General features: G+C 36.4%; 1 protein-coding gene across 4 annotated transcripts in view; it reads right to left on the bottom strand.

Moving 5' to 3' along the window:
• Positions 1-220: 220 nt before the first annotated feature.
• Positions 221-27,730, bottom strand: part of AIDA (axin interactor, dorsalization associated) — a 30,723-nt gene continuing 3,213 nt past the window's right edge. For 2 of the 4 annotated variants that reach the window (XM_019756366.3, XM_088799139.1), the window contains exons 2-10: positions 25,451-25,520; positions 19,328-19,381; positions 18,838-18,892; positions 15,170-15,233; positions 14,842-14,948; positions 6,881-7,003; positions 3,942-4,064; positions 2,301-2,418; positions 221-2,177 (exon numbers count right to left, since the gene is read on the bottom strand). In XM_019756366.3, the coding sequence (XP_019611925.1) occupies positions 2,081-2,177; positions 2,301-2,418; positions 3,942-4,064; positions 6,881-7,003; positions 14,842-14,948; positions 15,170-15,233; positions 18,838-18,892; positions 19,328-19,381; positions 25,451-25,520 (811 nt within the window). In that variant the 3' untranslated portion in view covers positions 221-2,080. The remainder of the gene's footprint in view (positions 2,178-2,300; positions 2,419-3,941; positions 4,065-6,880; positions 7,004-14,841; positions 14,949-15,169; positions 15,234-18,837; positions 18,893-19,327; positions 19,382-25,450; positions 25,521-27,730) is intronic. The other 2 variants (XM_019756367.3, XM_088799140.1) reach the window with 1 other exon arrangement.

Raw genomic sequence — 27,730 nt, 5'->3', positions numbered from 1 at the left:
GGGCTTAGTCGTTAAAATCATCTCATTTACGAAGCAGCAGTGTTTCAGCCTGAAAGCATTTCTACTATAGTTGTGGTTATTGTTCAATGGCTGATTTTTTATCATTTGAAAGTAAATTGAAATAATTTGTGGGATGTGGAGTATTCTATGTCTACTGCTTCAAGACAATCACTTGTCATTTCATTCAGGTATGAATTAAAGCTAAGCTACTCACACAGTGTTCAATTTAAGCTTCTTTAATACTGATGAAAGGCATTTGTAGTTCATATAAACCATACTTATGTGAACAATAGCAGATGCTTCTTCATATAAATTATCACTTTGATATACATGTCTTATGGTCTGAGAAAACAGAAAGAACAATATCAGTTTTGCTACATTTTAATAGTAGGTTTTTTGAGGGATAATTTTTTAGGTCTTGTCAGCAACATCAAACAAAAGGTACTGAGTACTCCACAGGGTACAGAGTGCTGCCAAGCACCTTAGGAAATTTACATGACCTGGAGGAAATGTGGTTCTTGCTCCTTGAAGAGCTCACAGTCTGGGGGGCTGACAACTCACAGTCTTAAGAATTGAGTGAACAACAGTAATTTAAGGCAACTTCCTTATCCCCTTGAGTGACTGTGGATTGAATCATTGTGGAATCGACCTAATCAGGGTGAGAGACAAGACTAAATTTGGTTGAGGATACTTTGAGGCTCATACAGTTTTCAACATCCTCTTCGTAAACAGAATTGATCTAAGAGACACCTGAAAGACTAGATCTTGTGCAGTACAAGGGTTAGAACAACTTAACTGTGGTTACTATTTTAAAAAGCAAACATACTGAGTGGTATGAACAGGGTTATTACACTAGTCTAGAAACAGGCCAGGTACTGGCGCTGCCTTCCCCTCATGCTAGCACTGGTCATTTAAAACAGTGAACATTCAATGTGGGGGCTCTACATGAACCCACAGGAAGCCCACCCCGATCTTAATGTTCTATGTATCAAATAGCCACCTGGGGTGCATTATGAAAGTTTTATTTATATCCCATTAAGTCAAAAGTAATGTAATTAGTCAAATTATAAGCTAATGACCTGCATATTCCCATATGGATGAATGTTGACATATCTAAATAGGAAATAAATGGCAATCTTATCTACCTACGTTAAAAAAAAAATATCTCCAGGTGTTGCATACTCGTCACTGTAAGAAGAGGTATGCAGGTTTTCAGGTTTCACAATCAGTTGTCAGAAAATCAGCAGTTATTCCTGCAGTATCTCGTTAGCGTCTGACTCATTATTTTTAGATTACATGATTTAGAAGACATAAACCCATCTAAAAATCTGTAATTATTCTGAGATGGCTCCACGTTAACCCTCGAATCACTATCAGAAAGAATAGCAATGTGATGTAGACAGTGAATCGTCATGACTAAAAATATGCTCACTTTCAGAACAATCTGGTCATCGGGAAAAATCACAGCTACACCCTGGGAACACGTCCCCATGGACACTGACTGGCCAAGGCACACACTGAGCAGGAAAACTGAGATCAGGGTGAACTGGGGTTATCTCTAAGGAGCAGCCTATAAATTTCCAGACTGACCTTGGACAGTGGAATTGGTCCAATCCCTCTCAAAGCAGTTTCATCCTATCCCACCCACATCGGCCCAAAGTTTGACATTAACTCAAAAAAACCAAAAGAGCACAGTGGAGCAGAAGTGAACAGACGTGTAAACTCGAGCACTTTCTTATTGCTGTATTAAGGTTGAAGATGAGCACATCCTACCCACAACAGAGTTGTTCCAGGAAGGAGGGCAGGAGTAGTGGTAAATCAGGAAAGAGACGATTAATTGCACAATCAATAGAAAAGTGAAAACATGTTTCAAAACCTACAGTCAGCCTGTACCCAAAGGAGTCTCACATTCAGTGATGGACTTTGAATTCTGTGCTGCAGCGTTGCAAGAGACTCTGGCCTCCCGGCCCGGGTACGGCTGGCTTCCTGCCTGCTGAAGGGTGATACGCTACACAGAGCTATATGATGGTTTCTCGTGAGTGGTAACATTCACAGAAGTTCCAGGCTATTCATGTCAGGGTCATTCCTTGTGCAAAGTTTGATGTAGATGAAGATAAAGTGGTTTCTTGGTCAATAATTGCAATTTCTTTCTTTTAAAGTCAGTGGGTTTCTTGTATCTGTAACCACAATAGAAGAACCACGGTTTAAAATACTTGGATAATTGATCTATTCCAAGGTCACACACTAAGAAATACTAGTCACCATTCAACGAGTACCGATGCTACACGTGCATCACTTACAGTTCTATTACAATTGGCCCGGGTTTAATTTCATCCATCTCCATGAAAGCAAAACACTTGGTACTGGTAAACCTTTTTTTAGGCTTGTAGTGTTTGAATTCAAAGAAGATAGCTGCACCTAAGGAATTAAAACAAAGCACGTTACCACAGACAGCACAGTCAATACATTTTCTTTGATCCCCAGAAACATAGGAACAAGCAACAACTGGCCGAATTTTAAAAGTAATCTTTGTCAAACAATCTGATGATATGACTGTGGTTGTCATCCCAATCTCTTCTGTATCTGAATGGAGTGACATTTCTCCAGATCAATCACTTTTACAAAGTACAGCAAAACTTCTTGTGCTAGACTGACTCAAGAACAAAAAAATGTGAAATGAGAATAGCTCGGAAGATTGGCTCAAATGCTTATAAACATGAGGAAATTGTATTTTTGAGCACTGATATGAGTTCCAACAACAGTAACCGTACATAATGAAGTCAAAGCTAGAGAAAAATCAATGGAGTCAAATTCTGAATATAGTTCTACTTTTAATACCTTACAAGTCAAGTCATCAAGAACACGGTGCAATAAAAGAGAAACACAATAAACAGTCCATGAAACACTCCCCCCGCCCCAATATCAGGAACATTTTTCAAAGCAATGAAGTTAAATAAAAAAAGTTTTGTTAATATTTTTATGCAGAAGACATACGTCATACTAAATTTCCTCAACATTATTTCTTAAACACGTCCTATCATATATTCTTCTAACACAGCAATTCTCAGTGTGTGGTGGGCATCAGAACCAGTGGGGGGCTTCCTAAAACAGATTGCAGGGCCTCTCCCTGCTTTCCGATTCACAAGGTCTGGGGTGCACCTACCACAGAAGGTTCCAGGTGCCAGAGCTGCTCACACGCTCAGAACCGTGCTTACAGAACACTGCAAGACAAGTCTTTTAATAGAACAGAGGAGTGGCAGCCCCAGATTTGAGAATGAAAATACCAAATGTTTCAGAGGATGTGGCAATTGTTTAAAAGGCACTTGTATATCTTGCACAATCTTCCCACAGAGCTTGACACTTCCAAAAACCAACGGAATCTCAGGTGACAAAGGGAATCAGAAATCTGTTTTTCAGAGAACTCTGATACTTCTGTTAGGCAAAAGTCATGGAGAAGCATTTGATCAAAAAAAAGAGAAAAGTTTAACTTGGAAATGTAACTTAACCTTTGCAAAAATTTGCTTCTGTCCCTTCCCATCTTCCTGCCAACTAACTGCAACTTATGGTAACTTTCTACCCAATAAATTCACCTGGAAAAAAGCTGACAAACTGGTTCTTTGAACTTTAGAGACTTCATCTTCAGGGAACCTTACTTAGGGAGCTCCTGCTTTCCTCAGTTCTTTAGTATGAGGAAAACTTTCATTCTCTTGTTGTTAAAGACGATAAGACACTACTGTCAAAGAGCATTTATTTGGCAGTTATTTATTATACCATTAGATAATACGACTCGTAACACCCACATTTAAAAAATATGTATTTCATTCAAATCAATAAACACTGTGACATTTACCTCTGCTAACTGAGCTAGGTCCACCAGGCACACACACATGAATAAGGTGAGAATTCTGGCCACAAGAAGCCAATGATTTATGATTACAAACCTTTGGTTAATTTTTCAACATGCTTCTGCAGCTCAATGTCCACATTAAAATGAACATATGTATCTTCTTTTCTTGAAGCCACAGGAGTATCTTGCACAGGAGTTAAATCTATGCCATTCAGATCTAGAGAGGAAAAAAGTGTCTGCTTAGGAGTGTTCACACACACAGATTCAAAAATGGCAACCGAACTACAAAGGGTTCTGCTTCCTAAAGAGGCTTGGCAAAAGCTGAGAGATTTTCAGGCTGATAGGAATTCCCACTTGGTGTCAGCAGGTACCTTGAGTTTCTGGTTTCCAGACGTATGTGGAGGGAGCTGAGAGGGTGGGAGACCTCATGGATGGAAGGAGGAAGCCTTGCCATGACTGGGTACAAAAGAAAGCTTAAAGCTAACAAAATTTGATCCTTACAGTTAGGAGGTGAAAAGAACTTCGTCTTCTTTGGAAATAGGCCACTGTATTTTTGTGTGCAATAAAAATTTGGAATGTGAATAATATTCCACAAAGGGGCCTCCTGCCCAATTTTCCACCCTTGATCAAGTGCACAGCATGGAAAGGCCTTCACATCCACCATTATCAGAATTCCCGTTGCATTGAAGTCAGAGGACCAAACAATGGGCATGAAAGCTGCCAATGAAACCTTTCCATAAATGAATGATTTTTTATATGTTACCTGAATTCTGGTTATACTTGCTATAACATACCTGATTTACAACAACCAGATGGTATACTACGTGTGATGTATGGTTCTAATTTCCTGGAGCCAGGAATCTTCCAGTTGAATCAAATTCAACGTGGACTCATTTCATGACTTCTGAGTGTTTATGTATTACTCAGCAGACCCATCTTAGAGAACTTAAAACAATTTAGTACATTTGATTATTTCAGTTCCTAAAGATATTTACGTAAAACATGTTTCAGTTCAACATGTATGCAAAAGTTAGATGCAGTACCTACCATGTTTTCGTAACATTTTTGTGTGTCTTACAATATACATTCCCAAATGATATATGCAGCATTATGAATGGCCTACAAAACAATGTAGGGTATAAATACTTTCTGGTCAACCATGGACTTGATAGCCGACCACATCAGAAGTTAAAGGAGCACAGCATTCATGTGGTGGATCATGGTCTCTCCACGTTAAAATTCTTCTCCGTGGCCAGATTCCTTTCCTTTTATTTGGTACTAATGAACCCAAATGGGTCTGAATTTATTTCTGTCGTTGGTAAAATTCCTCCCATTTAATTTCAGTCTGTAGCTGTTTCTTTGATTTGCCTCAAACTGCAGAGGAACTGTGGATTGGATTAACTGTGCCGTCATTTCTGAATAATAGCATGACAACCTCATCCTCAACCGCCCAATAATTGTTTTAAAGGACGGCTGAGTGTTTTATAATCAAGTTCTGTATAAAATGCTTGGTGGCAGCAACAAAAGAAGTCAATCACTGTGGTTTCCCTCTTAAACCAAAGGCTGAAAAAGTTGTTTTCAAGGAACAAATAAATGGTTTGCCATATTGGATAGTAGAAAAAGAGCCAGTCCTAATAATAATCGTGCTTAATAACCACAGTAACGTAGTTCACTTTTACATCACTTTTCAATGCCCCACAGGATTACGCTCAGGGTGTGGATGTTTGTCCTATTTCCCTGTATCCACCGCTGATTCACTGAAGTCCTGATTCTTATCCACCTGTGCAGGGCTTGCCTCTGTATACACCTCTCTTGGACAGGAATGAGAGGGCCTCAAATGGGGCACGGGGAAAACAGGAAAACACTGGGTTTTGCAAAGAAAACCACACACCTTGGGAGGTTGGGGCCATTTTTAAAACCTGTTTCCTGAAGGACACACACACACACACACACACGGTGCCAAAAAAAATGTATGCACATTTTAAGAAAGGAAAAAACTGTATTAAAATTGTAATACTCAATATATACCGATAACAAAAGATGAATACAAGTCACATTTGACTTCTGCAATTACAAGAGGTGCTCAAAGCGGTTCCCATTGGCGTCCAGATACTTCTGATTATGGCGAACTACTATTTGTGCAACGTTGACCAAAGTGTCCACATAGATACAGGTTTTTGGCACCCCAGGTATGTATGTGCTGTTAAAAATAGTGTTTCTATCTAGACAGCACCCTTGATAGAATTTTAAGAATAAAAAGGAATATACAGGTTAGCCAGGTGGCTCAGGCAGTTGGAGCTCCGTGCTCCTAACTCTGAAGTCTGCCAGTTCAATTCCCACATGGGCCACTGGGCTCTCAAACACAAGGTTGCTTGTTCAACTCCTCGAGTCCCGCAAGGGATGGTGGGCTGCGCCCCCTGCAACTAAGATTGAACACGGCACCTTGAGCTGAGCTGCCGCTGAGCTCCCGGATGGCTCAGTTGGTTGGAGCGCGTCCTCTCAACCTCAAGGTTGCCAGTTTGACTCCCGCAAGGGATGGTGGGCTGCGCCCCCTGCAACTAGAAAATGGAAACTGGTCCTGGAGCTGAGCTTCACCCTCCACAACTAAGACTGAAAGGACAACAACTTGAAGCTGAACGGCACCCTCCACAACTAAGATTGAAAGGACAACAACCTGACTTGGAAAAAAGGACTGGAAGTACACACTGTTCCCCAATAAAGTCCTGTTCCCCTTCCCCAATAAAATAAACAAACAAATAAATAAACAAATAAATAAATAAATAAGGAATATACAAAGAAAAACTCAAAAGCAAACGTGAGAGTAAATTATAACAAGAAATATTTTTAGTAAATCTCTCAGAAATGTTCGGTAAAGGAATGATGACCCCCTCAGGGATTTTGCCTCATTGTATAATGAATGGAAATGAGTTGTCACGGATGCAAGAGCCCTGCCCCTCTTTCCCCCCAATTATCCCAATAAGAAGCAACATTATAAAATTCACCAGAGGGAAATAGGTAGACAAAGTTATTTACCCTTTACACTAACTGTGATATAGGGATCAATGCACTGCCCAGCATCTTTCAGACCGATTTTCTCAATTCTGATCGTGAGTAATGTCATTCCTGGTTCTGACGGCAACCTTGGTAATAAAGTACCTGGCAACAGAGAAACAGCAATAAAAATGAGGTCCACCAACAATTTCAGAGTAAATATTTTAACAACATAGAGAAGAGAGAGCCTTCCTTTGAACTAACTTAGTAACTAGTCAGGCATTATTTTGATTTCCCAAACTCCTAACCACTTTGTGATTCTTTTAGACAAATATTTAATTAGACACAAGATACATCTGCACTTTCATACCACATAGTCAACACTAAAGCAGAAATTACTAATTCGAGTTTGTTAAAAGCTTGACTCAGTCCAGGAAGACTCAGTCCAGGAAGTCCAATTAGGAACCACATACGTAACAATGTATACAATATACTCATGATACACATACTTAACACATGTTCTTCTCAACGTGAAGTAGCAGAACAAAGACAGAAAAAGCTTTGCAAATATTTATTATATTAACCTAAAGTTTAAGAAATTTAATACCAGAGTCAATCAACATACATTTCAGTTGTTATGGATGGAAGAAATAACAATTTAATATTTATGTATTTAATCAAATTTTACAGTATAATTTCCCACTCCTTTCTTCATCCAATTATGTATAATCTCTTCTCTCAGAAATCAGTCCCGCTGCAAATGCCACATAAAACCGGCAAGAGCAATCATATGTTCAAAATCTTTGCCACATATCGATTACATTTTTTAAAACTGAAAAACTACCTAGAACCACACAAGAGCATTTCCCATGAAGAAAATAACATGAAAGAAGAAATGAACTGTACGGTTTGTTCATTTATTTCAAATCATCTATGGAGAACAGATGTAAACAAAAGTTGATTTTAATCCAATGTATACATAGTACCTCAAACTACAGAACCTATCATTTATAAAGGACTTTGGTTAGCATTCAGGTTTCTATCCAACAATGTGTTACCCTACTTTTAATGATGAAGTATTTGAAGTATATGAATCAATAACTTACTACAGTCCAAACAGATTACATCAATTGACTGCAGAGGCTTGAAGGAATGTGGGGATGGGGGGGCAATGAAAATATTCTCAAATTGGATCGATCTATCAAACTAACAGATGCACAATACTACAGATTTATCAAAGCATTGACTTGTACACTTACAATGAATAAACTTTCTGATAAGAAATTTATATCTCAATAAAGCTGTAGTTAGAAATGTGTCAGAATTTTTATTTACTAATTTGAAAAAAGTTAGAACAACACAGAAAATGTAGGAATGGGAAAGATTAGAGACTTCATTCCAGTGTGGCTTCAAGAAACCTTAATGGGACTGAAATGCTAATTCTAAACACGTACATGATACAGGATCCTTTCAGCTCTCTTCTTTTGACTGACTCTTACAAACGAAGGCATTCTAGAAAAGGGCTTTTAACTGGACTCTATGGGACAGGTTTCAGAGCATTAAGAAACCCTTAAAATATTGTCATTTGCAACAACATGTATGGACCTTGAGGGTATTATGCTAAGTGAAATAAGTCAGATAGAAAAAAGGCAAAAGCCATATGATTTCACTCATGTGGAATTTAAAGCAAAAAAGTAACAAATGAACAAACAAAACAAATTCATAGACACAGACAACAAAATAGTGGTTTTCAGAAGGGAAGGGGAGTGGGAGGAAGGCGAAATGGGAAAAGGGGGCGGAAACTAGACTTTTTATCAATATATTGGGACCCCAAGTTGTGCTATTCTACTGTGCACTGTCTGTGGAAAACAATTTACAAATGCATCTACGGATGCAAAAAACTGAAAAATCATAGCCATTGACAAGTTAAGGTGATGATTATTTTAAGATTCTAATAGGTATTTAAAATAAACAGGGTAAAGCTTTTTTTGTAAGTCATATTCAGTTAAAAAGGCTCAGGAAGTAAATTACTTAGTAGCAGAACTATGCCCAGAAAAAGAAAAGTCGCACAGCTGGTGAGAATCTAGTAATGCCAGCATGTGAAATTATAGTGTTTAGAACAAAATGCCATATAAGAAATTGAAAAGGTTCCACTCTCAAACAGCACAAGTTGACAAATTGATGACATTTCAGATGATGCTGAAGAGGTTTAGTGATAAACTATAAAAAGAGCTTCTCTAGCATGTGTAAGATCTATAAATGATGGTGGAAAATGAAGAAAACCTTTTCTGGTGCAAAGGCCCCAAACGAGCAACGGCCAAGATGGACTAAATGTCCAGTCTTCACGTGTTGTCTCTGAAGCACTGCAGTGGCGTCTGCACTGAGGGAGCCATCCCAGCTGGCTCTGCTCGTGCAGAAACAGAAAACCCCAACACTGCCACAACTCATGGCTTTCTTCACAGAGAGGTTAGTGTCAAAACTCTTGCAGAGGAAACAGAAAGTTCTGGATGATATCACAAACATGGCTGAGTTTATTAAACAAAGACGAGTTCACTCCAAAATGTTTTAGAAACTGTGAAAACGTCTGATCAAGCAACAGTACAGGCTCTCAGCCGAGTATGTCACAGCCATTGCCGCCGTGGGGACAGTGAGAGGGTTGCATGCCAGGCAGCAAGTCCCCAGAGGGCCGGCAGGGTGCCCCGCGGTCAGTAGCATTCCCCTCCTGTGGCTGGCACCGAGAAAAGTGCAGGGGCATCTGTGGCCCTCCATCCCTCACCAAGGGAAGCAGACACTGATGCAGATCCTAGCACAAGAATCTCCTCACATTGAGTTGTTCTCTGTGTGGAGCCAAAGACACTCCGGACCAGAGAGATCACAGAGAACCAGACTGAATGGACCACCGGCCCAGGGATGAGGCGTCTGTGTAAGTCCATAGAAGAAAAGAGAGGTCACGTGGAAGTTGATGTCAGTGAAAGAAATCCTTTAAGAACCGTCCTCACATATAGAAGAAGACAGCCATTTCTTTTTTCATCATATTAGTTGTACTTTCTAAAAACCTGTTGTTGCTTAAATCATGTATCACAACAAAAGGAAGATTTTCCCTTCTGGTCGAAATAGAAAATGGCATGATGGTCTTTGTTCCAAAACAGTAGCACATCATCACCTAGACCAGAATCCTAAAGAGGCAATGCCTTCTTGGAATATTACTGAGGATTACATCTTTTGAGCACACTGTGATTTGAGCTTGCTTATTAAGTAATTTTATTTACTTGATGTTTTATTTGATATTGTACAATTGCCACAGGCAATAGTACTTCAATGAGAAGGGAGTTGGTCCTTATTTTGCATTGGTGCTTCGGAAATTAAATATCATGTACAAATATGTAATTTTTTATCCGTACTTAGAACAGAATTCAATCAGATGTCCAAATTGTGGACTAAGCAATATATGTGAAAAAACATATAATGTTAGTTTTCCCTGTTTTAGATTTACAATACTTGTAACTAAATTCACATATCTTGTGCTACTGACTCAGATTCTGTCATCCAAATATTTTCTTAAGTGTACATTTCTTTGTGCTGCTCAAGTGTAACAAAAAAGATATATGTGATGCTTTATATTTAAGAAGCATCTTTTTCTTTCCAAAAAATACTTCAGTTATTTAAGGATTATGTTAAACACAATTTAAAATAATGACATTGCTCAAAATGGTCACTATATTTGGTAGATGGTATATAACACATTAAATGTGTCTTCAAATTCCAGCAATAGAGAATCTTTGCAATTTATATTGCAGGTTGCTAAAAAGTTACGGAGAGACCATGTATTTGTTTGAAATATTGAATTCAATTGAGATTTAGAAATTGTGGTAAAATATTAAAATACATACACAATTTCTTTTAGCTAGTAATTCTTTAGCAGTTGAGGAACATGGGTTCCTCTAAGCTTTCATGAGAAAAGAGTCTGAAATTATAACAAGTTTGTTCATTTTTTAAATTACTTTAAAAGCTTGAAAATATCATAGGGGTCATTATCATTTAAATAGTACTGTATCTAGGTCTGTAAAATTAAAATCATACCTGATCAAAGTTGTTTGTATACGTAAGGGTATATATGAGTACACTCTTACTTAACCTAAATATTTCTTTATTAACATCTACTAGAAACTTACTAAATTCCTAATTTACTAAATTTCATTTTAGTCTATCTTTCTGTTATCAGAAATATGTGATTTGAACCATGGTTGACTTACAAATGTCACTGTGTCATATTTTGGGGGGAAAAACCCACTTAATAAACACATACCCACAAAGTCTGGAATGAGTCAGTGGGCATGTGCTTCACACAGAAATGCTAGTTTGAAAATGGCAATCCATCCCTCCTACAGCAAGCAAGGAAGAGTTACCAACAGGTGTCAGAGTTGAAAGGTGAATTGCCAGAGACTTTCAAGAATGAGTAGGCCAGACGTTGCTGGGTGCTTTGAAGATGAAGGGCCACAGAATGCAGCCTACTTAACAGACATGTCACATAAACCAGTCTCTGCAAAGCTCTGGAGAAAACCTTTTGGCTTCAAGTGACTGGATTCTTGAATTTAAAAGAAAAAAAAAATTAAGTTGTAAAAGGGAATCTTGAAATGTTTCCAAAACTGCTGGGGCTTGAGAGTGAGGAAAAATACCAACCAACAAGTTGCAAATCTTATTGCATCCCAGCTTGGAGAAGCAGAACACAAAATCAAACAGTCTTTCCCTTCCTTTCAACACAAATATATGCCTGGGTGAGGGCCTCTTTCTCTGGTTCTTCTGCCCAGCCTGAGAACTTGAGACCTTGAGGGAAGAGGAAGAACTTCATGAACTGTGGCCTAACCGTCCACTTAAGATGATATTCACAGCTGTGCCCCTAGACCTGTGCTGGATTTCTGTGAAATAAGAATGCCCTGATAGTCAAAGGAAAGCAGTGACTGCTTTGCTGCAATTTTCAACTTCTTACCTGTGTGAGCAAGAAAAGACATCGCCTCATTTTAGCTGAAAATGAAATCTACATTTGCTTATCTGTAAGTTCAACTCAAAATTGAGTATTTGTGCAGCAAAAACCAAGCACAGGTTTCACATTAAAGAGGTAAATTTCATTCTTTATTTTTAGTTTAAAAAATAAACATTCTTATGCATATTGAAGCCTCTATAAGAGATACATTTGTATAATTTTGAAACTGCTAAGCCTATATTTGAGCTTAACCATGTCAGTCAAGAAAAAACGGTTTTTCAAAATCTTGAAAACTGTGTCTTGGTCGATTTTTAAAATCATATTGCTTTGGCTTATGGTTGCTGCAGTATTCACCATTGTCAATAAATTTTCCGGTCATAAATAATAGGTTATAAATTTATATCCTTTAGTTAAATGAAACCTAACAAGCCTACCTTTAGAAAAATTAAATCCCATTTTGGCTTAAGCCAGTTATTTAACAGAAAGTTTTGCCTTATGAGTTTTTAAAATTTTGAAAAGGAAAGACATTAATAGCAAGAAAGCTAAGCTTAATTACTTTTCTCCCCCCAAGAAAGATTGGCTAAAAAGTCATTTTTAATTTTAAATGGGAAAAAACTACTCTGGGTCATACCTCATTCCTCACTAGCCTTACAGTGGTAGTGATTACACAACTGAGTATTTGTCAAAAATCATACTAAAACGGGTGGATTTTATATATGTAGATGATACTTCAGTACTTACAATTCAATAAATTATATAAAAACAAAGGTAACAAATAAAATGAAAAAGTCACAATTCCTGGAACCATCTGGCCACCTGAGTGCAGACATGACCTAGGCATCACTGACATCTTGGGTTTCCTCAGAGTAACAAGAAATTTTTTCCTGCTTTACAATTAAAAGTTCAACATCATCTTGCTATTTCAATGATGATTTCAATGAATGTAACTTTACAAATTACTTTTTAATAACACAGGCCATGGACAATATGATCCCAAACTAAGTACAGCTCATTAAACTATTTGTACTTTTTCTTATTTTTAGGTAAATAAAAATTCAGGGCACTGAAGAGTTCAGTAAGCTTTCCGTATCTCTGCAGTGAAATACTGCAATGCTATATCAGAATACAAAAATCTATTCTGTTGGGCTTAATCTTACATAGCAAATGGATTTCATTCACGTGAAGCGTCTTTTCAACTCAGCAACCTGAACCCCATAAGTACCTTAATCTGTCTGTTTCATGGTTTACATCACCTGCTTTTAGGATCTTGTTTGCTACAGAAGTACAGCAAGTGAGCAAAGAACCAAACCAGACAGAAATGTATAATCCTGGAAGCCACATCAATTACATTATGTGGTTTGAAAAGGGAATAACAATTATTCAGTCAGTAAAACAGCAAGATAATTTCTCTCACTATCTCAGCCATCTTAAGATTTCCGACATATATAAGACAACAGCAAGAAAAATACACCTCTCTCTTCATAAGGCAAAGTAGACTGGAAATAATGCCCATGTACCAAAGACACACTAACAAAGGCAGCTACTTCCTCTAGTGCCTGTAATTTTCCCAGCAGTCCTCGAGGGTAGGTATTGTCCTCCTCCACTGAAAGGCGATGGTGATGAGAATAACCACCAGTGATACTCAGCACAGGACAGGCACTGTGCTAAAAGCTATATGTGAAGCGGTGTAAACTTCGCAGTAACCTTGGAAGTCGGGCACTATTATTATCCCATTTTATAAAGAAACTGAGGTTCAGATGGGTTTAGGAAACAGGCGTAAAGTCACGCACCTAGTAATAGTCAGCCTAGACTCAAGCCCAAATGCCTGCTGGTTCCAGCCTATGTTGTTCGGACTCCATAATGCCTCCTCCCAAAGGAGCACTAACAATACTGGAATATTACTATTCTTTGATTACCAAGAAAGTTACCTGGATTGTACTTAACTACACTGTAAGCTTCTAGAATCTATTTTAAAATGCGTCACAACATTACAGCATATTGTTATACTTGCTAAAGTGAATTAGTTTACCAGAAATAAAAACTACACACAGTGTAAGAACAGAACCGAGTAAAACAGTAATTGGGAGAGGCAAGAAGCTTATCCAGGATGCCTGCCCCAGGTTATGTACAGGAAGAGCCTCATCAGTACTTTCTGTGAGTTAAACAGGCTGGCCATACATTATTTGGTTTCCTAAAACAAGATGAGGGGAAAAGGGCATTTGCTCAGTATCCATTCCCTTGGGTCCACTTTTAATAACCACAATTTGATTAATTAAAGAAGTACTTATGATCATATACAGGAAAGAGTTAATAACACTGCAGGCCTAAGAGTGTTATTCTTAGAAAGGCCTGCTTGCAAGGTCAGCCCTTGGCTAGTGTCTGGGAACTTGGATTTTGGGAGGGTTCCCACCATTCCGACAAGAACGGTCACTATGCCTAAACTGTCTGTGCAAACAATATAGTTTATGCTGAATATCTGCTTTCCTTTGGGGAGCCTGGAATTTCGGTCAGTGCTGGGCAGAGGGTGGCTATGTGATCAGCCCCTAATAACAGCTCTGGGCACTGAGTCTCTAATGTGCTTCCCTAGGAGACAGTTTTTGTACACGTTGTTCTGATCTTTGCTGGAGGAAGTAAGCACAACGTGTGTGACTCTCCTGGGAGAGGACTCCCGGAAGCTTGCACCTGGCTTTCTGACTTGTGTGCCTTTTCCCTGTGTTGATTTTGTTCTTGTGTTCCCTCACTATAATAAATTATAGCTGTGAGTACAACTATACGCTGAGTCCTCCTCGCGATTCACCAAACCTGAGGGTGGTCCCCGGACCCTCGACACAGATGGGAAGATACTTTCAGACTATACTTATCAAATAGCTCCTGCCGATAACATGGCCGTAACAATTTGCTTCAGACTGGTATGGGCTCTGGAGAGGTTATACTCCCTACTAGTAAGTACCAAAAGCAGTTCCAAACACCCTGACCTTGGATGATGTTAAGTCATGTGTATTTTTAAACACGTGCTACCCACCGGGAACTCTAGCAGGAAAGGAATCAGGAGACCCTGCTCCAGCACCACCTTCTTCTTCATCTTCTTCAAATTCCAAATTCTCTTCCTCACCAGGTGCTAAAATTCTCCTACATGCAAAAGGACAGAAAAAATAGTGAGCTACAAAACTAAATATACTAGAGAAGCCTCACAGCTAATCGTTTCCCAGGTAAGACGTTGATATAAAAGATGTTGACATAAAAACGTTGATATATCGATATCAAAGTTAATATGAAAAATCTAAAAATATCTAAAAAGTAGGTATAAATAAGATGATAAAAGGACAAATATTGGTGCTTATTTATTTTACCTTAAGGGGACAGGCTGAACGTCAAATGGGAATTCTTTATTATATGTAAGAATATTCTTTAGGACTAGAATAAAAAAAGAAAGACACGTGAAATCTCCCATGAATCAAAATTAAAAATTTTACCATAAGTGACTGTTTTTTAATCAATTTTACTATGCACATTAACACTTTAAAAAAATTCCCAACCTTATCATCTAAAACCACAATGCATTTTTCCATGATTTATAGGTCTTAGCAAAATGAAAATATCCATAGTATACTCCAGGTGCCAGTAATTTCAGAGTACTGCCAGATATCTAAGGAGAGTAAGTTCCAGAGTCTCGGAGCCCTCATGGAAAACAAACCTCATGGAAAACGAATAGTTCATGTACAAGGTCCCAGGTGAGACACTGGCATCAGGTATAAAGAATGCCTCCTTCCTGGAGTATGTCAATTAAAAGACTGACATCAAAGATGACCAATGAGAGGGACATGACCATGTCTTATTCTATGTCCTGATTAGATTTCTCCTCAACTCCATGAAACTGGTAAAGTCTGGTAAACCTGGTTGTAATTCTCATATATTAAGTTTATTATACACACATATATACATACATAAAGTTTATCATTTATGATAAAGGTTATTATATACATATATATGTATATGCATATATGCACATGTATCCATAGATATACATACATGCACACATACATAAAGAGAGATTTATCCTGAAATGAAGTGTTCAAACAACATGGCACCACCTCCTGTATTATGGCTGTGGTCAATGATTACATTCTGGTATGTAAACTTAAAGAAAGATGGTCTACAATTCTGCCTACATTTGGAGAGGTGCTATAAGTATATATACCTTATAGAGGTACTCTAATTATGTAATTTACTGCCTTATAGCTGGCATTATGGGTTTCCAGTAACTACCTGCAGTTATCTGAAGGTAAAGTAACACCATTAACTGCGCAATCCAAAAAGTCGCCATAATTTTATACACAACGTATTCAGCCTAATTTTGGACTCCAGCAGCTTATATCTGAAGTAGTTACTGCATACTGTCATCCCAAAGGAGGAAATCCCAGTGCACAGGTTGCAACTATGACTTACTCCAATAGAAGTCAGATTTGCTTCCCAGATGTCTTGTAATATACGCACCCCTACTAAGTGATCTGTGAGAGAGAAGCCTGGGGCTCGTGTCTACATTCTCATTCATTCTTATTCTCTCTCTCTCTCCCTCCAGCTCTTACTCTCATCCTTCCTCTCTCTCTTTCTTCTCAACAAATATGCACTGAGTGCCCATAATGTTCCATAGTATTTTAGGTGCTAAGCTATGGCAGTGATCAAGACAGAGGGTCCAGCCTTCATATATGGCTCTTAGACCCTAGTGAGGAAAGACAGACAATAAACGCGCTAACAAACTAACAAGGTAATATAAGACTGCGCTTAGTGTTATAAAAGCCACAAACAAGATGACTTTAAATGGAGTAGACGGAGAACTTCAGCTCAGGTGGACCACGTAGGCCTTTCCAAACTAAGTTGTTAGAAGATAACTGATATGACCTGGATTAAGAGGAACTGTCCACAGAGCAGCTCAAAGACAAGGGCTTTCCAAATATTAGAGAACAGGCCAGAGCAACAACCAGGCTCTGAGGCAGGAACTGGTTTGGCTTGTTCAAGGAATAGAATGAACTGTACAGCTGAAGTTGAATAAGCAAGAGGAAACGACAGAGATTTGAAAACTGATATATTGATATTACTAAGGATTAACATAAGAAAATTAAATGACTAGTATTTTCAAGATCATAGGTGTAGTATATTTCAGAAAGGATTATCAAGAGATTTACAAAACATTGAAGGAAAAATACATTAGCAAAATAAAGCAATGAAGTCCCACATATTGAAAGGTACAGTCATTAACTTTTCTTTCCTTACAGGCTTAGAAGAGGCAGAGGCCAGCTTGACTAAGTACACTTAACCTGAAATATGGTCAAATACCAATTATTAGAAAATGATTAATTCTGATAATATAATTAACTCATAACAAGTGCCTAGCTTTAATAAATTCAAAATGACAAACCACACACTATTGAGATACAATGCATACAGATGTTCATTTAAGAGGCAATAGCAAAAATCATCTAACAAGAAAATAAGTACCAAGAAGGGAAAATTCCATATGAAAAGCACTATATAAATTCAAAATGTAACAAAATAAATCCCAATAATACTATCTTTCCTTTCCATTCCCATCCCTAATCTTAAAAAAATAAAAACAAGCAAACAAAAACCCCAACAAATGAAAGACTAATACAGATTTCAGCCCAGTCTTTCACTAATATCTGTGTCACTCATCTCTCAGAAGCTTGAAGTGGAGAATTATGATATTTAGGGTAGAAGCCAACATTGCACCGTTACAGGTATTAATTCAGAGTGTCATGGAAGGAACATAGGCTTTGGGGTCACTTAGAACTCCAGTCAAAACCCAGTCCTGGCATTTACAAGCTGTAAGGTCATGGACAAATGTCAGTTAGCAAACTGTAATTGAGTGGATTTATCTGAGTGCTTGGTATGTAGCTGCTACTCTAAAAAACGGTAACCTTTATCACCATGAAAGATCCTATAAGGCAATAGGAGAAATAACTGAGCATGTTTATAGGAAGTGGTAATAAATATCTGAGCAAAAACAGTTTATAGTCATCCTACATATCTGTCAGATTCTAAATCTTATTTATAAACAAACTGGAAAAAAAGAAAAAAAAAGAGAAAACCTAATGGAAAATAGTAACTAAATAAGGAGCCAAATCCTAAATATTCTTATGATTAAAAAAATTGAACATAATAATTTTATTTATAACCATTATATAACCATTAAAACCACCAATGTGCTTCTTTTCTTAAAATAATAGTATATACAGCCAGTCACAAAAGACCATATATTGTATGATTTGATTTATAGGAAATGTCCACAATAGACAAATTTATAGACAGAAATAGATTAGTGGTTGCCTTGGGCTGGGAATTCGGGAGTTGGAGGGAAATGGGTGACTGCTAATAATAATGAGTATAGGGTTTCTCTTTGGGGTGATGAAAATGTCCTAAAATTAACTGTGGTGATATTCAATACTCGTGCCTTTGTCTATGTTGCAAACATTTCCTCTAGGAGGCCATTCATTTGACCAGCAAAAAAGCTTGGCAGCATCCTGACGACCAAAACATTTGAAGATATTATTTGCTTCAAAAGAGTTTTCAAGAAAGGAAAGGAAAATGGGGACAATAAAAAAGTGTGTTTTAGAACAGCTCAAAGAGCTGGACAGTAGTTTTCGATGACAAATGTCATAGTATAAATGGGCATCAAAGATTACAATTTTAAATTCTCCAAAAGATGCTACTGTAAATGCTTCCCAAAGTAATTACTGTCTTATTAAAGTGATTAAAACAAAATAAAAGCACAAACAACCTAGCTTTTGTAGGTACAAGTATTTTTTCATATTCTAAATGAAGGTAAACCAAATAATAATTACTATACATATTATAGGAATTATACAAGCATGAAAAAAATCACATAGGACTAGATATTAACAGAAATAAATCAAATAAGCATTTACGCTAAATCATCTTAATATCTCTAATAAATATTTTTTGAAAAAAGTAGCACTAAAAAATATAAAATAAAACTTACTTGGTTCTAGCTTCTTCAGGTCCTCCAATTTAAATTCTTCTTGGGACTGTGTGGACTGAATTTAAAATATGCATATTACATCTTTTTATTATAAAGATTTCACTACACCCTATGCCTTTAAGTGGCAAGAACAAAATATTCAAAAAGTAGCCAAAATAAATGAATCTATTTCTTGCTTTCAAAATAGAAAATGAAAAGTCCCAAATTGATTTCTGCTTGTTTTGCATTTTGGATATATTCAGGCTAAAAATAACAGAAAAAAAAATTAAAGTTATATCTTTTATTTCTACAGTGTACAAAATATAAACTAAATCTTTTAATGTAAGCTTAACCAATGAATTTCTATAAAACCCTTCTGAGACAATACTGCTTTCAGCAGCATGCTTAATGTTTTATCAAAATAGTTCATAATAATTTCTTTTCCTTAATTTTGCAGCCTTAACAGTTGGTTTCCTTATATGAGAAACAGGAAAAGGAAAAATCTACTTACCTGTAAAGCTGCACTTCGTAATTCCAAGCATGTCGCAATTTTGCCTATGGTTTTCTGTAGGAGACAGAAAACGCTATAAATACCAAATACATTGTAACTGTTAGTTTTGAAATCATCAAGTTAATCTTTATTGATAAAGGATGAAAAATTTTTTAAAATAATTTTTTTTTAGCATCTTGCAGATTCTAAAAAAGAGAAACAGGAAGCAAAGGGCTGGGATAAGGGAGAGAAGGCGAGTATATATTCTCTCCTGACCTAATGGGCCACAACCAATTTTAAATGAAGTTTGCTTTGATGATATGATTTAAAGGGCAATGCAAAGGACTTCCGACATCTTCCCTCCCAAGCTTTGTCTTCTCTCCTTCTCCATAAAGTCTGAAATTCACTAAAATATTTAAAAATAAAAATATCTGAATGTTAGCATAATGGTAAAACTTAATGTTGACCAACTTCAATCTTGACTTATTTAATTAAACACATAGGCAATACTGAGCAAAATTAATACCTGTGATGAATGGTGGCAAATTTTAGTCAGATCTGATTTATATAATATGAGCTTACAATGTATATAAATAATAGGGTATAGTCCTTGTCTTTAATAAGCTTATGTTCTGTTATGTAAGATAAGACACATCTAGTCACTGTAATATAAAAAAGAGACACTGCATTCTATAAGCTTCAGCCATATATGTGCTGAAGCCGTTATATGTGCCGAAGAAACAGCACAAGACACTGTGTCAGGAGTCAAGCTCCGTGACTGGGAGAACTTTTAAAACTAAAGAGCATCGAAAACTGTTATGGTTCAACTGTTTCAAGTCCCAAACTGAAAGCAGGGGGAGAGAGATTTGAAATGAGAAGTGTGTGGTGGTTGGGGACTGACGGGGGCCATTCTGAAGGGGACCTTCAATGACTGACTAGCTGAGGAATACATTATTCCTTCAGCAGTAAATTCCACAGGAGGTTTTTGAGGAGAATGACTATCCGACTTGCCCTTTAAGAAGACCGTTGTGACAACTGTATCCATAGATTTGAAGTAGAAAAGGGAAAAGACTAAAGGAAAGCTGAGGCAGATTATTTCAACTCTCCAGGTAAATGGTAATCAGAACAAGAGCATGAATGACTAGGGTGGAAATGAAAAGGAGGAGACCCATAGAAGAAATATCTGTAAGAGCACGCGGATGAATTATGCCCAGCGAGACTTTCAAGTCCTTCCAAAAAAGACATTAAGTATTTATTAGGAATCAATCCAAACCATAAAAGTGAAGTATTTTTGTACAATATTTGCAAAGGCTTCACAGTGAAATAGTCTGGAAACAAATGACATATTTTTCTAAATGTATTGACAACTTGCAAAAATTTAGTAAGTTGGATTTGGTATTTTTCTCTTTTGTCAATTTTCTTTGCAAGATAAATGAGGAGTAACAAGTATTGTCCTGCCCCCTGGCACTTAGGCGAGTGGGCACTATGCAATTATCATATCAACAATAAACAACCGGCATAGCAACTCACAAAATAAACCACTACTGAGCAAGATATGACACTTGGCTAAGGAACAAGTAACAGCATTTAGCTATATTCACAATCTAAAAATTCCTTTTAATCCCAATGTAAGATTTTAGAAAATACCCAACTTCATTCTGAAAATTTGCATTTAAAGATTACATTTAAATATGGTAACCGCAAAAGGATTCAAGATGCTCATTGAGGGGCTGCATAGGAACCAGCAATCGTCTTTTCCACATAAAATGTAATATGCCCCAAATCACTGTTGTTCAAACATAACACTCAACTCTGACAAAAACTAGTAAATCCTTTTAAACACAAATATAATAACATAATATAGTGATGGCTAATAACTATTGGGCACTTACTAAGTGATATGCCTTCCTAAGTGATTTACAAATATTCATTCGTTTAATCATCACTATAACCCTATGAGTTAAGATACAATCATTTTATAGATGTGAAAACTGAAGAGAGTACCTTGCCCTGGACATCAGTGTCTTCTATAAAATAGCAATATACACAAACAATACTTATTTTAATACTATTTGGCCATACTTTTTAAAAATGGTGTTTAAAAAGGATTTTGCCTGTGTTGAGATGTGTCAATGAGTAAGTCTTTAAAAATATTAGTTAACTCCTTTTCCTTCTTTACTATAAAATCTATTTGATTTGATGCTTTTCATTTTTAAGGTAAAATGTAGTTTTAACAACTATTAGCCCACTAATAATCTATTTTGAATGTAATCATTTCTTCAGGTTAAGCAGAAGCAACAGCTTTTTACACAGAATTTACTGAGCTATGGCAAAATACCAACAGGCATTATTCATAACTATTTTAAGAAACCACACCCAATAGCAGTATTAAAAAAGGAGTGAAACACTATCATTTTCAGATGTGGCAATGACTTTGAGAACATGTAGCATTTATTGATGTCAAAACCAAGGGCTTGCCACTGTAACTGTTTCACCTTTCTTGGAAACAAATGATTCAGAAAAATGAGTGAGAAGCACAAGGTCACTTGTGCCAGAGTCCAAGGAGTGACCATTAACTAATGTACATTAAGACAAAGTACAGAAGGTAAGTGAAGTTTAATTTTAGAAAGATTTAAATTATTAGCACTTCATTCAAATTAAGTGCAGATGCCTAATATGGTATAGAAATGGAAAATGTTTTCAATTTCAGAATACTATCTATTTTACTTTGTCATTGCTAGGGAGATTGACAACTCAAGAAAAGCAACTAAACAAAAAGATGGAATAAAAATTAGACAACTAAAGAGCTAAATTATTTTGCTAAAACATATTCAATTTAAACAGGTTTTAAAAATACACAAGGCTGAAGTAGTATGGTTTCAATCCAGATTTAATTTTTTACATTTAAGCAGTCAGTCATGTACTCTGTAGCTGGGGGGAAGCAGGGAGAGGAGCAAGAGGGGGGGAAGCAGTGGAAAGGGGAGACCTATATAATATAAAACAAGCATAGAGTGCTGGAATTCTCATTACCACCAAACTTGATTCAAAACAGGGAAAGACTTTCTAAGCATCATGAGACAGGATGTTCTATTCTGCCCAGAAACTTACATGAGAAAATCTACTACACCAAAGTAGGGAATTTAATGGAACGAAAGCTTTTGGCAGCTATTCTTTGGCTACTAAACCCAGTTGTTATTATGACAAAACTATTGAGAATTGCATGTTAAGTCAACTAATCATGAGGGAGGATCAAGTAAGAATCGTAAATTTTCTCATTTTCCACCAGAAATCTTTGAGACTATTCTGAATAGAAAATCCATATGATTATTACCACCAATTAATAAAGTTTAGAGAGATCAGTAGTTCTGCTTTAGAGTTCTACCTTTAGACTTACAATAAATATGGTAAAGATGTATACGTTATCCTCTCAAAAGTTAGGATTTCTCTTATCTTAAAATAATAATCATATATGAGTCAGTATCAATAATCTAAGATCCAACATTATTCATCAAATATTTCTGAAAGCTTACTGTGAGTTAGACAGTGAAAAGCTTCATAAAGAAAGCACTTTGGAAATATGGCTGGTTATTTAAAAATCCTCTTTCAAAGTCACACAAACTACTGAATGGCTGGCATGATTCTCAAATTTGTCACTGCTACAAAAATAGGGAAAATAGTAAAAGTATAAAGAATATAATTCAAAATAGAAAACATAAATAACAATTTTGCTTAGAATAATGTAAGGAAAACACAATCGAGTTTCTTCTACCTTGGCTTATGTGCCAAGTCTGGCATTCAATTAATTTTGCAGACCTAACAGTGAGTTTCAGAATTTCCCATAACATGCTCCTTCAGCTCACTACACCCAGTGAAATGTTCTATAAAGGGAGGAGGGGGACTTCCAAAAACAAACAAATTCAAGAACTACTCCGTTACCCAAACTCTTTAAAAATTCAACATACACACCAGCATATTAAAAGCCCTGACAAGTCACAAACTCTCTCTGTTCAAAATGACATCTATTAGTTTTTCAGAGCCAATGTTCTCCAGATCACGTCTGGAAAAAATCTTTGTTTTCTAATCATTTAGTAACTTGGAGTCTCTAACCTTTTCCTTATGTGACATTCAAATAAGGCTGATATGTCACTATGAGTTTTTTGGCTCATTGTGAATGTTTCACCTGTAAAGAAAACTAAATTGGCAAATGCATACAACTTGCCTTCGAGTCACAATGTATAATAGTACATAAGTGATTTGGAGGTCCTGCTCCAAGCCCAAAGAACAAGCAGGCAGGCAGGCACAAGTTCTCTCCGTAGTTACAACTGCCAGCCCCAGATGCCTACCAGGCAGGTGTTATAAATAATAATTACTTCAGAAATCAGGCCTCCAGGAAAGGAAGAGGTACAGGATACTTCCAAAGTAGAGGTCAGCAGAAGATTTAGAGATACCTTTTGCGATCAGTCAGGGTTATTGAACCCCTCATTTCATACGTAAGGAAATGAAGGCCCAGGGACAGAGCCAGTGCTAAAGACTGCAGAACTCAGGCTCTTTTATCTACAAGGTGGTGCTGCCTCCTGGGCCTTCTAAAGTATGAGATCTGTGGGGCTAATCATCCTATGACAAAGCTCATTTCGTGGTGGCATTTTTCTAAAATGTAGTATGTTTCGGGTTGAATCACTTGAAATTTGAGGTCATGCTGCTCACAGGTCCTACACCTAAGGCAATAGATGTTGCAGACAAGCATATAAGTAACTCAAGGCAAATAGGTAATTAAAACATGGGGGTCATTAAACTTTTTTTAAAATTCCTTAAGCTTTCATTTTGTTTCCATATCCATAACACACTGCTAGCTATTAATTTACATACTCAGATATTTGAGATTTTGTTTCAAAATTTAGGTGTTTTAACTCTCAATGCAGTAATGCCAGCTGATCACTTCCTAATCAATTCCTAGACAGATTTCACAAATCTTACAGAAGTGATAAAGCATAGTCTTTGTTCCTTTCCTTAAGCAAACCAGTTATTTCTGCTGTGGGGACTATTTTCCAGGGCTCAAAACCAAACTTTCCTAAAATTTATTGTGGGTATTAGCAGTTATTAAGAAAAAGAGAAAAATATACCTTTAAACTGTAGCAATGTGATCTTTTAGTTTTAAACCCAAAAACAATACATTAGATAATGTTGATCCCAAATACTTAGAAAATGCAAATATATACTAATTGGTGTAAGAAATATGGTTAACCCTAATTATTGGGGTTTTTTTTCTTTCCAAACTCCTATAAATATTAGTCAAATTAATACAGGCCTACGGATTAAAGTTATTTAGGCTTACTTAAAAAGTATGCAAAAAAAAAAAAAAAATCACTCCCACTTCCACCCCTTGCACAAAACAAGAATTAATGAAAGCAAATTAAGTTACCATAGTTTTCACAATGTCTTTTTTTAAGAGAGGAGAAAAAAATTGGCACATTCTTTTTCATTATCTATGAGATTAAAATTTAACACTAGATACTTTGAGCCAGGAAAGAAAATGGGTAGTTTCTTCCCATTTCTGCTCACTCTTTAAATTTTCTTAAAGTATCCCATTTTTCATGATCTCTAACAGCACAAGGAATCAACTTGGCACATTAAAATTTTAATTCAAGGAGAAAGAGCACCATTGAAACATTTTGCAACCTTATGCATTTATTTTGCTGACAGTCTTATGACAAATTCTTGAACTAATTTTTTTCAGTGGTGGCTTTTTTTTTTTTTTTTCAGTTGTTTGTTTGTTGGTTCTGAGAGAAGACAGAGAAGGAGTTCAAGTTCAGAGTCAAAAGTAAGTATTGAGGTGGGATGCAATTACTCATAATCAAACTCCAGTCTCTGCACTCCTCCCACCCCAACCAAAGTGTGGATGATCTCCACGAAAGTTAAGCAAAGTCTAAATGGCTGAGTAAAGAAATTCATGAAGTGAGTGAAATTCATGAAATTCATTAAATGGTAAATCATGTGGTATCTCTCCTTGATCACTTAATGTTTGGTAAAGCATACACTGTATCATTCTTTGTGCTTAAGTGTAACAGTTTTTGCTTGTTTTTGCTTAAGGGACTCAAAACACAGAACCCTTTTAATCTAATGTGTCTAGGGACTGCTTTGTGGTACCTTTTGTTCTTCTGTGAATTCAGAGTTATTGTGTTGAGCTTGGGCCTCTTTTTGTAGATGTCTTGCTAATCTGTAAGAAGAAAAAAATATATATTCTTCAGAATTGAAGGAAAGCAAACTATTTCAAGTGCAACAAAGTGAAACAATTTAAATCTTTTTAAAAACACAATGAAGTACGTAATACCTGGTTCTGTTTTCAAAGTATAAATTTCCATTATCTTTAGAATTCAACTCTATACAATGACAATGAAATTAAGATACAATACTTTTCATACCATGCCGCTGAGACAAATTTCAGCTCCAGGCAGTATAAACAGAATCCTAGGGCTGGAAAGAATCTCAAATGGTATCTACTCCAACTTTCTTTAGTATGCATGAATTTCTTCTACAACAAACCAATAAGCAGTGTTCCAGATTCTGCTTAAACACCTCCAGTGAGCACCAACAACAGTACCAACCAGAGACTTTATCAGTCTATCATTAATTTGCTGATAAGATTAGTTTAAATTACAGCCATGCTAAAGTGATAATACTCAATCAAATTATACTTTTTTAAAATTCTGGAATGTGAAGATCTTTTTAATTAAAGTATAGTGGACATTCAATGTTATATTAGTTTCAGGTGTACAATTTAGTGATTTGACATTTCAAATTATACTTTTAAAAACATTTTTTCATGGAAAATAAAACATGAAAATTATTGTTTGCCCAATTATCATCGTACTTAAAGGTAGCAGCTAGGCCTTGGGTGAGTTTTCAAGGATATAGGTGTTACTAGTCCAACTCAATAATAAGGATCCAAAGCAATTTCTGAGACAACAAAAACCAAAGGATTGACTCTTACAACTTGACAATAAAAAGACAAATAAGTCAATTTAAAAATGAGCAAAAGATTTGAACAGAATTTCTCCAAAGAAGATATAAAAATAGCCAATAAGCACATGACTATTATATCATTAGTCATAGGGAAATACAAATCAAAACCATAGTGAGATACCACATCACTCCCACTAGGACGGATATACTTTTCAAAGGGGAAAAAAAAAATAACAGGTGTTGGCACGGATGTGGAAAAATTGGAAGCCTCGTACATTGCTAGTAAGAATGTAAAATGGTACAACCAGTCATTGTGAAAATGAGTTTGGCAGTTCCTCAAAAAGTTAAACACAGAGTTACCAATATAACCCAGCAATTTCAAAATCCTTGGTATATTCCAAAGAAAACTGAAAACATATGTTCACACAAACAAACCTATACACGAATGTTTACAGCATCAGCATTACATAATAGCCCCAAAGAGGAAACGCCCAAAATGTCTATCAGCTGATGAATGGAAAAATAAAAAGGAGTACATCCGTTCAGTGGAATATTATTTGGCCATAAAGAGGAATGAAGTACTGATACATGCTACAATATGGATGAACCTCAAAAACACTGTGCTAAATGAAAGAAGGCATCTGCAAAGACCACACAGTATATGATTCAATTTACATGAAATGTCCCAAAAAGACAAATTTTTAGAGACAATATAGATGAATGGTTATCTGGAGCTAGAGTGGAAATATGAAGTGATTACAAATGTACACAAGGGATCTTTTTTGGGTGAGGGAAATGTTCTAAAATTTGATTGTAGTGATGGTTACACAACTTGGTAAATTTACTAAAAATTCATTGAACTGCATATGTCAAATGTGAATTTCATGGTATATAAATTATATCTCAATAGTTATTTTAAAAACCTTTTAAAAATCCTTGGCAAAAAATAATAATTTTCTAAACCCATAAATGATTGTACCATTTTAAGACTCTGAGACATGATTCTGTCCATTGGGGTAAAAATCCACATACTTTGGATATCAGATGAGCAGGGAAAAGAGTTGCCATTCTATTAGTAAAGGTGAGAAATCTTTCCAATACTCTTCTCTAGAGAATAAACTCACCTTCCAAGGGTACCTACTGAAAAAACAGGACTATTCTGAGGGGCAGTTTTAAATACATTTTAAGCACATAGCAAACAGGTGACCGACAGCAATCCATGTGAGAAATCAGTGCTTCTCAAAAGTGACGGACCCCTTCTTTTCTCCCAATCTGTTCCAGGCTCATACTTTATAAAATACAAGAAAACCTACGATGAGGATGTCAAATTGCTATGAAGTGTCTACATCTTAAATCACAATTTCTTTATTTATCTCATTGCAGACCAGTTAAGTTTGCAGACCAGCACTGATCTGTGGACCACACTTTGAGAAGCGCAGATACTTGTATAAGGCAGCGTAAAGA

This window comes from Rhinolophus sinicus, chromosome 6 (assembly GCF_057876585.1).
Source record: "Rhinolophus sinicus isolate RSI-liver-muscle chromosome 6, RSI-T2T, whole genome shotgun sequence".
NCBI classification, from domain to species: domain Eukaryota; kingdom Metazoa; phylum Chordata; class Mammalia; order Chiroptera; family Rhinolophidae; genus Rhinolophus; species Rhinolophus sinicus.
Note: the sequence above shows the minus strand (reverse complement) of the source record. Positions and strands in the feature narration are given on the sequence as shown.